This window comes from Lissotriton vulgaris, unplaced genomic scaffold, assembly GCF_964263255.1.
Source record: "Lissotriton vulgaris unplaced genomic scaffold, aLisVul1.2 SCAFFOLD_328, whole genome shotgun sequence".
In the NCBI taxonomy this organism is placed as follows: Eukaryota; Metazoa; Chordata; class Amphibia; order Caudata; family Salamandridae; genus Lissotriton; species Lissotriton vulgaris.
The window spans coordinates 845,063-861,248 of NW_028243607.1; the positions used below are offsets into that span (position 1 = coordinate 845,063).

Below are 16,186 nucleotides of genomic sequence, written 5' to 3' on the forward strand. Positions count from 1 at the left end.
TCTACAAATACTAAAAGAAGTAAGTGGAGGAGGGCCATTCGTACAGGCTCCCGGCCTCTCCCCCGCTAGTTCTAAGCCTCCCCCATTACGCATATATTATCATTTCACTATCAAGCAAAAATTGGGAGATACATTACTCGCCTACACTGCCTCCCGGTACCAACATCATACCGTGAATCCCACACTGCCACCATTTGAATACAAGTCTTGAAACGACAGGCCGTTCTCAGCCTTGACCCTCTCGATCAGGTACACAAATGTTCTTCAACCGAACAGCCACCATCTTGAAAAATTCGAAAGAACAGTAGCGAGCCGGAAATAGCTGGGCTTTCTCAGTCTCTTTGTCACTGGATCCCATCTATGTCGATAAGAACCACAGATGTTGTTTAAAGTCCTGGTGCACTGAGTCCGGAAAGGGAGAAAGGGCCACCCTGTCGAGCCACTCCTGAGTCATCACATGAGTCATTAGATACATTGCCTGGTGCGATTTATCCTCAGTCGATAATATTGTGAGCACTGACACTACCGGGACCTCCAATACACGGGCATTAGCTAATTTGCAATCCAGGGTCTCTCGCATCACTCGCTTTATGGGGTTGCTGGCCGCCATCAGTACGGGTGGTGTGAATGTTGTTACTTCCGCAGTGTCTTTGAATTGAACAAAAGCTATACCACTATTTCCCAGTCCAAAAGCCACGGCATCCAATTTGTGCTCCAAGGCTTGGGCTTTCCAATTCAGGGAGAGATGAAGACCCTCTATTGCCGCCATTATAGCCCCAAGTGTAGTTTCAACCCTGGTCAGCACTAGTTGGTACCCCTCGATAGGGAAATTCTGGTCCGGTCTCGGAGATCCCTTAGATAGGATATGTCGTCCCAGGTCATCCGTTTTAATTTTCCCAGACCTCTTGGAGGATCGTGTACGATTCACATGAGGGCCGATATTGAGCGCCATTTCGCGTGTTTCGTTCACGGTCTATCCTTGGGCCCTTCGAGATAGACCCAGTAGAATCAGAAGCAAAGACACACGTTCCAACCCCTCTGTATGCTATACATTGTACTCTTAATGATGTCCATGCATTTGATACATTAAGAACAGAATAATTTTTCTGGGCAATCACGAGGTAGGCACCATAAATTACGCTGTAGAATTTGACAGCGTTAGGCCATTATCAGGACCAGGTTAGAATTTTAGGTGACAGTGGGGTCTGAACAATCAAGACCATATAGTTAAAAGAAATGTCTGAAGGATCTCTAATAAGGGAGGTATCCAGTGGTCTGTGTTGCATCACAAGGAAAGCTGTGCCCCCTACCCCTGTTTGATTTTCCTCTGGCCTGAGTTTGTGATTTTTCCCAGTAGACTTTACAATCTTTAAATCCATTGGAGGTGTTCTATGTTTCCTGATATTCCACCAGTAGATCACAAAGATCTGCTGGCATGGTGGGCACCCAAATTGCATCCTCATTAATGTTATGTTTAAGATTTTTATACACAACACATTCACAGGTGGTTTCTTGGCACAAGGTGAGGATTTTTTGAAGAGCCAGGTCTTTAATTTTTTCAGCTTGTAAAATCTGCTTCCATGCACAGATATATGGGCATTCCAAAGAGAAGGAGCTTGAACTGAGGTACTATGTCCTCCAAATAATTTTTTTCCAGAATTTGTTTTGGCTGGGATCCAGGTTGAAAGGGATCGAGGTAATCAGTCTCCAACAAATGACAGCAGAGTTCTTGTGCCACATGTAATGTAATGTAATGTAAAGTGCATTTGTATAGCGAACTGTTACTCCAGGGAGTGTTCTGGCACTCTGCACTTCAACTGTTGACTGGCTCGGCGACCTAAGCATTGCACCTGATTAAACAAAACTTGTTTTCAGTTGCTTCTGAAACTGGGAGGTGGCTGAAATGATCCGCAACTCCAGGGGAAGTTTGTTCAATACTGATGGTCCTAAAAATGAGAAGGACCTGCCACCAGTTCTGGACTGCTATCTCCTTGGGATTTTGGCCAGAAGAAAGTTAGCTGAACGAATGCGCCTAGATGAAGCATAGAATCAGATCCTTGATCTGAGGTACCCAGCACCAGTCTGATGGATGGGCCTATGTACCAGTAACATGGTCTTAAAAGGGATCCTTTCCTAATAGGGTGTTATGTACCGCAAACTAGGCCTTAGTAGCAAAATGACCTTTTTCTAACATTTTTCCTTCCTTGCACTGCATAATGGGTCTAACACTGACCTTTTACCCAGTTATGTACTGAATAAATGTTGATTGGTTTCCTTGAAATTAGCTTCATTTATTACACATGACATACATCACAGCATGAACATACTCTGCTTAAAAGTCATGGTCAGCTTCATCCTAGAGTGACATCATTACTTTGCATAGTTGCAAGTATTGATTTAGACTCATTTACATAATCATACTCACAGCATATTGACTGTGGTAGGAATCGAGAGACTATCTTTATGGTATTAAAGAACAATACCTACACTAGATAAGCAGAGGATACACTTTCACCATGATAAAAGATTCTGGGGTATGGATGCTGAAGCTTCAACACACAGTGGTCTGACAACCCTTGTGGTTGTCCAACTCGAGACCAAGACGGGGTCATTCATTCTCTCCACTCAGGTAATGGGGATGGCTCTTTCTTAAGGGATTCTTGGCTTTACATCCATATACATGCTAGGTGCATTTGGTAGGGTCCACACCGTAAGAGTACGCTTGATTACTGTCATGTTTATATGCCTGCAAATTTTCACTGTTTTAGCAACATGGTAGAATTCTACCTTCTATTTACTCTGTTGGTGCTTGAAATCTTTTACATTTGCTGCAGCAAAATGATTATCGCAGCAAACACGTCAGGCTCAGGCAGCTCCCTTCAGGCCGTGCAAGGGCATGTGTTAATTTTTTCATACACTTCAGGTGCCCAACAATGCCTTTTCTAAGAAAGCAACAATAAGTCGGGTATAAATCAGTAGGCGGTAGGACTACTGCAGAAGCAGTAGCCCACCATGCGAAGAACAGATTTCCCTTCAAGGCCACACAAATGCAAATATGTCTCTAATTAATAATGAGATAATGGTGACAATTGGTTTTGTATATAGCAATGAATTGTATGTATTTCATTATGTTTTCTCTTTTCACTTTTTTGTGTATTCTATTTAAAGAAAAGTTCATGTATCAAAAAAAAGCTTCTTTTTAAAAAATTGTAATTTTCTATATGTGAAGGATTAGTAAAGAGATTTCTATACATAAAAAGTAATGATAAGTTATTAAAAAAGGAAAAATGAAATAAAATCCGTATTTTTGAAAGAATTATATAGATCATTGTACCTTTGTCACCATTATCTCATTATTAATTAGAGACATATTTGCATTTGTGTGGCCTTGAAGGGAAATCTGTTCTTCGCATTGTGTTGTTTCATTCCCCTCCTTTCCCAGGCCTGATTAATTCTTGAGGGGGTCCCATCATATTTGCTAGAAGCAGTAGCCCACCACCTGCATTAGGAAAGTTGGCAAGAATGCAAGGCAGATGCTCTATTTAACAAAATTGAAAAAATCAATATTGAAGAAACACTGGTAAAAATACTTGTGATATTTCAGCACTTTGCAAACAGAGGGTCCAATTCACAAAGCAATTCATGAGCTGGGAACATACTACTCTTGCAGTACTACTTAACACTCTTAAATGTCTTTGTGAATTGCCCCAAAACATCTATATTGTGAATCTTTTGGAATATTTAGATCCTCAGAACATATAAAAAGGTTTGTGCCCTCTTTGCACTTTTACCTATTGAGAGTAGGACATGTCGGGCCAATTCACGGGGGCTTTCATGAGAACGGGAAGTACTACTCCCATAGTATGCACTCTTTAATGCCTTTGTGGATTGGTACCACACTGTTCTGATGGGCCTACACCACCTGCTGCTTTATGCTGAGTGCTGATGTCATCAGTGGGAATAATACTGAACTAAACTAGGCCTCAGAAGTGTGAACGTTTCTGTATCTGACATTTCAAAGGCATGGCCTCATATAATCAGGGTCTGTTTCCTTGTATTTTCAGGTGTTAGTCTATGGGGCTCGAAGAACATTGAGGAAGATGTGCTTGTAACACCACAGCCCAACACAGATTTCAAAATCATCCTCTCTGACACCATTGAAGACAAAACTTCGGTGCTAGATGTCTCGGCCTCAGTAAAAGCGAGTTTCTTGGGGGGGTTGGTGGAAGTGGGAGGATCTGCAAAATATTTGAAGGATACGAAGACCTCCAAGCAGAAGGCCAGAGTCACGTTACAATATTCAACAACAACCAAGTTTGAACAACTTACTATGGAAAAATTAGGTCCCCACAATATCACTTATCCAGAAGTATTTGACCACAATCTGGCAACCCATGTGGTGACGGGGGTGCTGTATGGGGCACATTCTTTCTTCATTTTTGAACGTGAGTTCTCCTCTAATGACAACAAGCAGGAGATACACGGGGATTTAACAGTAGCTGTCAAAAGTATCCCATCGTTTAGCATTGATGGGAATGGAGCGGTCAACATTAATGACACTGACAATGCTAAATTTGAGAATATCAGTTGCACGTTTCACGGGGACTTTTCCTTAACAAACAATCCCACGACATATCTCGAGTCCATCCTTATCTATAAAAGCCTCCCAGCGCTCCTTGGCACAAATAATGAGAAGGCGGTTCCTGTGAAGGTCTGGCTCTATCCGCTGAAGAACCTGAATTCTAACGCCGCTCAGCTGGTGCGCAGTGTTTCGAGCATGCTGATAGAAGATCTCCAGTCTGTGATGGAAGACCTCAACGATATCAACATGCATTGTAATGACCTGCTGGCCCAGCCAGCTGCAGTGCACTTCCCCAAGTTCAAGCATAAAATCCAGCGATTCAAAAATCTCTGCAGGCAGTACAGGCTCCTCTTCCAGAATGACCTTGCTAGAGCTCTGCCCGCCATTCGTGCAGGAGAAGATGAGCAGAGTGCGCTGGTCAACATTTTGACTACCAAAGAGCAGTCCCCATTTAATACTCAGCAACTCAGTGAATTTATGGATGAGATACAGGAAGAGATATATAATCTCAGCTACTGCCTTAATTTACTGCTAGAGTCCAAACAAGTTCAAGTTGTGTGGTCTCAAAACCAACTCAATCAATTCTTGCTGGATCCTAAACTCGAATCTGTGGTCTCATTCAATTTGCCTCTATTGCAAGAAGAAGAGTTATACTTAAAAGATCTAAAACAATGGCTGGACTCACATTCTACGCAGCAAACCTCCAGTCCAACCTCCAGTCCAACCTCCAGTCCAACCTCCAGTCCAACCTCCAGTCCAACCTCCATCATTGCCGATCCTATTGAGAAAAAATCCAGACGTTGGTTAACCGGTCCTGATGTGCATAAAACAAGAACAAATGTGAAAGAGTTCACCGACTTTGCACACAATAATAAAGGTAATAATAAGATATGCTTCATTGTATCTTCAGTTTCAGCTTCAACCAATCAAGGGGATGCAGATGCAGGGACCTCCATTTACCTGTATGAAGGGGGGGTCCTGAAAAGTACCGACTTCCACCCACCTCGACTGGCTGCCCCTCAGATAGACACAGTATCTGAAGACCATGTACTGGTTACTTGTGGTGCATTCTCTTCAGGAATTGGTGCAATATTAAAATATAGGGTGGAGTACACGAAGATGGGCGAAGAGAGCTGGATGGAGTTGGAAACCAAGGATGGCGAGAACACCATCAATATAACTGCTCTGCAACCGAACACCTCATACAGGTTCAGGCAGTCAGCAGTAACGACTCGATGGGTAACCTTGCCAAGTGACCCCACCCCCATATTAACATCAAATGCACCATGGAGTCTCCTAAGCCTGATTGAACAGATGCATTCCAATCTTCTCAAGGTACCCAGCAATATGAGTGAATATTATATTGAATGTTTGCAAGATCCGGAGGATAACACTGAGTTCCAATCTGCGATCGTCACTTTTGACCAAGAAAGTCCAAACTTGTGCAAGTTCAGTGTGCGTAAGAGCACGAGTTCATGTGCAGAGTATGACTTTTTCCTGACTAAAGGTAAGCAATCAAAATTCAGTCACTAACTTGAAAAGCCTTGTACAAAAAATGTAAAGACACTTTGCATATCAACCTGTAAGATCATTGTTAGTGTAATCGACTAATCTAGACAGCATAGTCTGCTATGGCTGGGACTGATACAAAGAACAGTAGATACTAGCAGTCTAGGATAACTCCAAACACCAGTGAGTACATTGCAAGAGTCCTTAAAGTAAAAGCCAGAGGAGCAGAGGATTTTCTTGTTTATTGTAGTAAATGGATCAGTGGTTCCTTGGGCTGTAACATTATCCTTTTCTTGCCTCATTTCCCCTTGCTTCTTCCATCTGTAGTGATCTTCTGCTAAAGTCTTAGCAGCCAGACATGCTTGGCCCAGATGTAGCTATGCTGCATAGACACACCAGCTGATGGAGCAGTTTAAACTCACCTTACCATGCAGACATGCTAGGGGCTTCAATCACCTCTGTGCAGTCCTCTCTGCAGACAATATTTTCCCTATTACCAGATTGTCCGTGTGGCCCCTAACCCGTCCAATAGCCCTAGGGGTATTCCATAGGGAATCCAGCTGTTTAAAACAGCCAAAATGAGAGGCAAAACCATGGAGGAGAAAGGGTGACTGACAGGGTGGAGAACAGCAGTCTCACCAGTAATTCCTTAGTTCTCAGTAAACTTCAGAATTTCACTTGTAATCCTCAGTAATTCTGCACCCCAAGAGTATTGTTAACATCTGGGGACAGAATAGCCACCCCAACACCAGATTACTTGTAAGTATGGTGTTTCAAAAGCAATCTGTGTTCCTCTCCATTTACAGTAAATGGCAACACAGGCATAGTGTGAGAGTGCAGACCAACCAGCCACAGACCACTACAGGCTACTATTCCATTATCCTTTGCTTTCTCTTAGCCTCATACTTGCAATACGTATGCAGATGTATCCCCATCCAGAAGACTTCTGATCCCTTCCTTCTGTAGCCCCCACCCCAGCACAAGTTAATCATCTGTGGCCTGGTATCTATCAGTGGAGTCCGTGGAAGGTATGTAGGTGAACAAGAGTCTGCGCTTGTAGTCTTCAGTGGGCGTGGACCCATAAAGGTAGGGGTTGACCTGAGTCAGAGGCAGGACTGACTGAGAGGAGGTGAGTATAAGCTCCTCCTTGTCTGTGTATACAGGCTCCATTGCTGTCATGTTGAATAACATAACATAAATTTGTAAAGCGCACGTTCATCTTGGCACTGAATAACAGATGTTATTGTTACCCAATGGTACTCTTAGTGACCTCAGATGGATGAAAGTCTGAGTGGACCCACCAGGATTTGAACCTGTGACCATGAGGCTAAACACAAGGCCCTACAGCGGGCGCATTAGTCCACTAAGCCACCAAACCCACCTGATGCATCTGAGATGAGTCTCCTGTTGGGGCCCAGAATGCACGTGACAACAATTATACACTTAATGGAGCATCTGAAAATGTGTTCAAGTTTTTTTAAAATGTACATTTTCATGGAAAATAAATGTTGCTGAATAATAATTTTAACAATGGATCCAATGCGATAATACAGAAGTAGCATGAATGCAGATGAAACTAGTTTAAAATGATGTGCAGACGTGTGTTTATCAGCTTATTTTAGTTAGGTCACAATTTGCGGAAATCTCTGTCATTTGTTGTCCACTCCTGCCTCTTCCCCCTCCCTACCCGTTGCACTCTGTGTTCTTTCTTCCACGCCTCTTCAGTGCAAGGACTAAATGATGTCACAGTAATATTAATGATTTTGATGTTCATTTGGGACTTAGAATAATTCCGATTACCGATTATGGACTCTGAATTTGAGCCTTGGGTCATTTAATCTTTAGTTCTGTACCGCTTGATTTGAGCTTTTTTCAACCTAGTTATTGAGTGGCCCTAGTTACTTAATTGCTACTCAGCTAAATTAATGTTGAGTCTAATGTTGACGAGGGTGCCTTTTAAAACAATATCAACACCAAAGCGGGCTCACCAAAGGTACATGTTGGATGTTTTGATAGTTTGGGTGTTTAAAAAATTGTGGTTTGGGGTTTTGCTTCCACCATCCCACCCATTCTGTTGAGTAACACAATAAACTGTTCTTTATTCCCTCCCATGGAAAGAAAGCAATAATTGGTGCTTTCAGGTAAGTGACAACAATGCACAGGATCCCTGTAGGATCCAGTGTGCTAAATCCTACCCTGGAGGTCACTTCAACCTATTTTTATATTTATGATCAATATGAAACTAACTTATTTTGTTTGTATTTATTGGTAATCCGCCACTGAAAAGTGCATTGTTACTTTTACGTATCTATTTAAATATGATGCCTGGTTAGAACAAGGTTATGATTATGATCAATGTGAAAGCCAAAACGTGTTAACCTTTGCTACTGCCAAGCAAGAAATAAAGGTTCACTGATTCAAAATATTTGAAGGACTGCCCCTCTTCAATTTATCTTTGCTGGAAGTCTGGTAAATACAGTGGGGACTCTTCCCTCATAGTTGTGAACTGACTCCGTTAGGTCTCAAACCCGTTTCCCACTTCGGTGCTCATTCTGTGGGCCTGATTCACAGAACTAACTTAAGACAAAAGCCTAAACTTACTACTTTTGGTATTCACAGAAGTTAGGATTTTGTCTTAAGTTTGACTTATGACACACTTAAGACAGACTTAAGGCAAAATCCTAATTAAGTCTGTCTTATGAAGCCTCTGGCTGGGGTAGTCGAACCGTACGGCATTAAGATCGTGTCGTACGCCGACGACACCCAGCTAGTGGTTTCATTGGCCCAAGAGAACAACAGACATCCCTCGGCTGGCCTGCTGAACTGTTTGGAGAACGTGAGGGAATGGATGACCAACTCCTCCCTCAAACTGAATGGAGGAAAAACAGAGCTCATGCTCCTAGGTCCAGCTTCACCAGTACCTTTTACCTCCTTGTGGCCCGATGGTCTAGGCACACCGCCTATTCCCAAGGATAGTGTGAAGAGCCTGGGAGTATGGCTTGACAACAAGCTCTCTTTCTCCACTCAGGCCACCAGGCTGTCTGCCACCTGTTTTGGCTTACTTAGATCACTAAGGAAGGTTCTTCCACTTCTGCCCCTTGATGCCAAGAAGGTGGCAGTACAAGGCCTCATTCAGTCCCGTCTGGACTCAAATAATGCTCTTTACCTAGGGGCACCCGAGATGACTCTTCGGAAGCTTCAGGTGGTACAAAATTGCGCGGCACGTACCATACTCCAGATTCCACGATCCCAGTCGGCCAGACATGGCCTGAAAAGCTTACACTGGTTGCCAGTAAGGCAGAGAGTGGCCTTCAAGGCACTGTGCATTACGCACCGGGCCTTTTGGAAGACCGGTTCAGCAATTAACAACAGTCTGGTCACCCCCTACCACCCTAACAGGAATCTGCGGTCCACGGGTGCCTTTCTGGCAGTTGTTCCTAGAGTGAAGAGAGCTAGGTCGGGGGGCAGGCTGTTCTCGCTGAACGCCGCCAAGCTCTGGAATGCCCTCCCCCTCACTCTTCGATCTACACCCGACCTGCTCTCATTCCGTAAGAAGCTGAAAACAGCCTTATTTGCCAAATCCCTCTAAGTTCCTGCACCCTCGGCCCTGTCAGATCTCTGTTTAATCTCAGCGCTTGGACGCCTCTGGGCAGCAATCGCGCTCAACAAATTGATAATAATAATAATAATAATAATAATAAATGAATGGATTAAAGAGAACAAAATCCTCCCCCACTATCAGACTGGCTTCCGTAAGGGATGCTCTACAATTGATAACATCGTGGCCATGTCATATTTGAGCCAGCAAGCTAACTGCAAAAACAATAAACCAATTTTTGCATGGTTTGTAGACTACTCAGCCGCTTTGACGGGGTACCCCGACACAAGCTCTGGAAAAAATTGAGCAACTGCCACATCCCAGCAGGACTCCTTAATGCCATCATTTCATTATATAGTAATACCTGGATCCAAGTAAAACTAGCGGACAACACTATAACAAAGAAGTGCCGGACAAATCGTGGACTAAAACAGGGCTGTGTACCCGCCCCCACGCTGTTTAATCTATACTCTGCGGATCTGGGGAAGAAGCTTCTGAATGCCAGCCTTATAACCCCAAAAATCGGGAGAAACAAACTGCAAATCTTACAATATGCAGACGATTTAGTGGTAATGGACCACACAAAATTGGCCTGCAAAGAGGTCTGGAAGCCCTTAATAAGTACCATGAAATCAACGAGCTTGTGATCAACTCGCAAAAAACTAAAGTATTTATTTTTGGCCACTTCCCCAAAAAAGCCTCACTGAAATGGCACGTGGGCAAGGAAATTATCACAACCATGCGCTCATATAATTATCTCGGGTGCTGGCTAAGTGAAACTGGCAAAGCAACATCACACACGCACAAAATGAAGGCCAGAGCACAGGCAACAATTTTTTCGATATGCAAATTAAATGAACTCATGCAGAGTCCAACGTCAGCACCTATTAGAAAAGTACTACAAACTAAGGTCAGGGCAACCGCAGGATATGCACAACAGGCATTTCCAGGCAAAATGGAGGCAATGTTGGATAAAGTACAATGCCAGGCCTACAAACGCAGTTTTAAACTTCCCAAACACAACCGTAACAGTTTAATTCGTTTGTAGTTTGGCCTAAAGCAACAAAGTAAGGAATGCTTGGGAACACATGCTAAATACTTCTACCAAGTCATAACAGCCCCAGCTGGAAGCTTAAAAAGAATGCTTAAGCCAATTTACGGAGAGACCGCTAACCCGTGGCATAGCTAAAAGGAAAAAGCAGTGGAAACCTTGGGGCTGGCAATTGAAAATTGGAAGGATGCACCAACAAACTACCTGGCGATTAAAAATGCAATAAACAAACAATGTCTTCATCTGTCACACACAAAAGACCTAGCAGAATTCGTAACAGGAAGAGGGCCATCCGGGTTGGCAACATCATATATAGATAGATAGCACTACCTTAAACCATACGAGAGTGGCTCCCAGGGCACTGATCGGTGACTGCTGAAAGCTTCAGCTAAACTTTGTCAATAAAGTTTTATTCAAAAATGAAAACAAGTTTTTTCTTTCTTTCAAGGTATTTAATTCATACTTTTGAATTCCAGCCACGAATTTTATGAATTACTGTTGTAGTAATATTTTACATCTTCTTCATTTTTCAAACATGAAATAAAATTTCACAATCCATGGAATTTCCGGACGGTGGCTGCTGAGGAGACGGCCTCGGAGAATTCCGGAGACTACGAGGGAGGAGTCAAGATGGCGGGTTGAACGCCGCCGAGTGAAGACGCTGCATGTGTTGGTCTGCTCCTTCAATCTTACTACGCTGCCTTAATGTTCAAATGCCTCAATGCTTACACGAAGGAATGGATGAGGACAAAGAGGATGTTTATTGATTAAAAACTTTCATTTTTGCAACCGGATGAGAGGAGAGAAAGAAAGCTTACTGCATTTCCCGCATTTACGGAGAGGAACGTTTGGGGACCGGAGCTTGGCGGGATCGATGTTCTGGCTGTTGTTGCAGCGGTGCGGCAGGAGCCTGCTTCGCTCTTGGAGCCGCGCAGCGAGCTTCGCTCGCTCATCACCGCCCTCTACATTCACAGCCGGCTGGGCGTTCCCAGCCTTGATTCAGCAGGGCGCACACCTGAGGACTTTCCCGGCTACACGGCTAAGGCTGCAGAGGCTGACGGAGACGGAGACAGAGACGGCGGAATCGGCGGCGGTGTATGAATCAATGTCCTCACGTCAGACTAGATCCAAGAAGACCGCTCTGACATTAAAAAAAACACCTTCAGGTACTATGACTGCAGCGGCTGTAGGGGTAACGGTGGTAGGGTCCTTAGGTGATAAAATCGAGACCCAACAAACATTTACATTTAAAGAAACAAATGTGGTAAATAACTGCTAAACTTAAACATAACCCTGATTATTTAAAGACTTCAAATATCCATGGTATTTGCAATGTTGATGCCGATGTTGATAAGAGTCAGAGCCAGGGGGTGCAACTTGATTCTGCTACAGTTACAAAAGGAGGTGTTAGTGGTGAATTATGTGTTGAATCAAGGATAACAGAGATACTGCCAACCGGCAAACAAAAGAGGAAAGAGAATGACAAAAGCGATAAAACTGGGGATAAAACCGATGAGATACATGTCAATAAAGAGCTTGTTGCGCCCATAGTGCCATGCAACAAATCTGTGGAGACTTTGGCAGAGAAGATTACTCAGGAAGTAATACAAGATAATGGGCTTGTTACTGAGACACGCTGTGGTAAGAAAGGCTCGGATAAACTACCCATGGATAAGGGGCCAACAAGCTCTGTAACTAAAGAAACCAGTGAGATAAAACTGGCCAAGACAAGTGAGATTGCAAATAGTATGGAGGCTCCAACAGAGAGAGACTTAACAAATAGACTACTGCATATGGTACAAGATCAACCGGGAGGCTCTGTACACCTTAATGCCAACACCAAGGCATTTGCACAGACTGATATGCTTAAATTAAAGGAGAAAGAGAAGGAGAAAGAAGGTGTGATTGATTTATCACAGGAATCTGGGGCTAAATCAGATGAAGACTCAAATGTCGACTATGAGGAACTTTCAGAACTAGAAGAAGGGCTTAATGAGGTACCCAAAGCGACAACTAACAAAAAACTGGTGTCAAGGAAAGCCAAGAGGAAGGTCAAGACTAAACAAAAAATTCTTTTACTAAAAACAACAGGTAAAGAAATGGCAGGAAATAAAAAAAAGTCGATTAATAGATGACAGCCCTCTGAGAAGGTGGATAGAGGCTAAAGGTGGAGTTAAGAATATGGCCCTAAGACTTTCGGGGGCCAGTCCCGATAAGCTGAATGGTCAGTTTAGTAAAATTCAGGAGGACAATCTAAGTAATGCTATAAGCTTAAATTTGAACAGGCCCATGGATCCACTAACTGACTCTAGTTCAAGCGCACTTTCCTTGAACCAAGAGGTACCTAGTAATACGGTCACAGTTTCTGAGGAAGGGAATGGTGACTCAAGTACTGGGATTTACCCAGGGGCTTCTAGAGTTTCTTCTATCGGCATTTCAGATACCTCTTTGTTTCATACCACACAAAATGATGTTGTGAAATCCAGTGAGGAACAAGATCTTGAACTTTCAACTCTTAATATTGATACGATAAATGAAGCTAATGAAACCATAGTATCCAGCTTGAGGAAAATCCAAACACAACTAGATCACAACTCTGATGCTAACCCAGGAGACACTTTGGAACACGATTCTTTGGAGGTTGTGTCGGATGATACAAATCTCAATTCTCAAAAAACAGTACCCGATTTGTTTACCGCACAAGCCAGTAAATCCTCTCAACCGAGTGCTTCTGACACTTCAAATCCTACATCTTCGAAAAATATATCAATGGAGGCAATTATGCAGACTCTGATAGAACAGAGAGTGGAGATACAACAGCAATACCTTCAATTAAGAGAGGATAATACTAAGATACAAGGAACTATGAGGGATATCTGCCAAAACTTAGGAGGAGTAACAAAAGAGATAGAAGATATTAAATCACGAATAGTGGAGGTGGAAGAAGATGTAAGTCAAACCACATCAACTGTCAAACAAAATACTTCAAGAATGTCCCTGCTGGAAGCTAAAGTGGAGGACTTGGAAAATCGGGCCCGAAGACAAAACCTTAGACTATTCGGTATACCTGAAGGTATTGAGGGGTCAGACCCGAGAGCCTTTATGGTTAAACTTTTCCAAAGGGCCTTCTTGGACCTCGCGGATTGGGATTGGGACTCCCAGCTCCAGAGAGTACATAGACTTCCTTTAGTCCAAAGAAACACAAATAGTAAATTTCCGAGACCTTTTTTGATTTATTTTGGTAACTTTCTTTTGCGACAAGCAGTAGCACTAAAAGCTAAACCTAACAATCCTGTCACCGTTGATAATTTCACTTTTTTTGTGAAGTCAGACTTAACTAAGGCTACAATGGATAAACGGTGGGAACTTCGGAAGCTGATTGATGCCTTTAAAAATTTAGGCTGCCTGGCCTATCTTCAAGAACCTGCTCGCCTTAAGGTCATTCGTGATGGGCAAGTGGTCTTTTTCACTGATCCCCTATCTGCGGAACAATGTTTGGAAAAAATTTCCCGCGATAATGAAAAAAGAAACGAAAAAGAAAAAGAAAATTAGTGCTACACTCTTTTGTTAAAGTATAAAGGGGCAGGTTTATATATAATTTCTTCTTTACACTTTTATTTTTTTTACATTCTTTCTTTTCTTCTTTTCTTTCTTTCTTTTGCTTTGTGTGTCTTTTTGAGTCTGAGCTAAATATAGATATAATAAGGCATGAATTAAAACATGGTTTGAGCAGCCACTCATGCATGCTTCTTCACTGTGCTGCCACTTCAGCGGCAGCAAATGCTAGAGGGGAGCTCCCCCCCAAGGAACGGGTCGCAGCAAGGGAGGGGGTGGGGTTGTCACAGGGGCAAGGGTGACAACTGGTGTCGAGGGTGGGGGGTGGTGATAAAAGTGAAAAATGTGATTGCAAGATTTGACGTTTTTTTTTTTCTAAGAGAAGTAGGAATGAAAATTTAACGAAGGTAAAACACATGGAGGAAAAGGGGAACAATATATATAAGATCAATAGTATATCAAATAAATGCTTAAGTTAAGAATTTTATGTTGGAATGTAGATGGCCTAAACAGTAAAAGTAAAAGAAATTTAGTACAAGAAGAGATTAAAATGTATAACCCTAATATAGTGCTGCTCTCAGAAACTCATATAAAATATCAAGACAGAAAGTTGTTAACCCAACTAGGCTACGAATTGGTTGCTTGTACCTCTTTAAATGAGACTATAAGGGGGGTTGCTATTTTAAAACAAAGAACACTCCCATTAGAGATAATTAAAACTGCCTCAGATACTAGAGGTAGATGGGCAATAGCACAGATGCAAGGTGCTAAGGTTAAACTGGTACTCTGTGTGGTATATGGTCTAAATATTGATAAGCCCAAAGTTTATGAAGATCTAAGTTTAGAACTACTTGAATGGGAAGGGGAAACTATCATTGCTGGAGACTTCAATTGTGTTATGAACTATAAAATAGACTCTACGGGGCCAATGAACTTCAAAAGAATGTACAAAGTAAGAGCTGCAATTTTAGAACTTGCAAGATTAAACAATATTAGAGATCTATGGCGGTCTAAGCATCCTAGGTTGGCAGGCTTTACTTACTACTCTGCCCCACATAGATCATGTTCTAGGATTGATATGGTATGGGCTTCTGAACACATTTTAGAAAATTGTGTGATTGAAATCTGCCCCAAAGTTACATGGGATCATAACCCTCTCCTTTTGGAAGTTAATATTGAAAATCAAAATGAAAAACCACGAAAGTTCACTTTTCCCAGACACTTATTAGTTGATCTAACATTCATTTCATTAATTAAAAAACATATACAGGAATTTATTTTACTAAATGTTAATTCAGCTAGTATTAATACGGTATGGGACACTTGTAAGTGTAGTATTAGAGGGTTTGTCCAGCAGTATGTATATAGGCCCAATGCAGAAAACCGTAATAAGAATAAAAATATGACATCTAAATTATCAGACCTGGAAGCGCAATTGGCTGAAGCAACATTGCACTCAAAAAATAATATTGAGTTGCTTAGAGCACAATTGGCGGAATTACAAGCCGGACTTAGAAAAACGTTGAGAGAAAGGTATGTAGTAAAATTACATAAATACAAATTAGATCAATACGAAGGCGGCGATTGTATTGGAAAAATATTGGCCTTTAAAACTGCGGATAGAAAAGCGAAAACCAAAATTAAGGAAATAATTGGATCAGATTCAGTGATATATGGGCAAGAGGATCAAATACTAAATCAATTTGTCAAATTTTACCAACATTTATACACCCCAGAGGAGTCACCGAATAAAATAGAGATTGTAAAATATCTTGATCAATATCTAGGACCACCGCGAGCGTTAAACCTTGAAGTAAACCAACAATTAAACTCTAATATTACTACTGAGGAGATCAAACTTGCTATCGACCATTTACCAGTAGGTAAGGCG

The 16,186-nt window shown here is 42.2% G+C and overlaps 1 protein-coding gene across 3 annotated transcripts in view; it reads left to right on the forward strand.

Annotated features, from left to right (window-relative positions):
- The window catches only part of LOC147668284 (verrucotoxin subunit beta-like), a 276,812-nt gene that overhangs the window by 121,058 nt on the left and 139,568 nt on the right, over positions 1-16,186 (forward strand). For 2 of the 3 annotated variants that reach the window (XM_086948637.1, XM_086948638.1), the window contains one exon: positions 4,065-6,089. In XM_086948637.1, coding sequence (XP_086804763.1) covers positions 4,065-6,089 — 2,025 coding nt within the window. The remainder of the gene's footprint in view (positions 1-4,064; positions 6,090-16,186) is intronic. The other variant, XM_086948639.1, reaches the window with a different exon arrangement.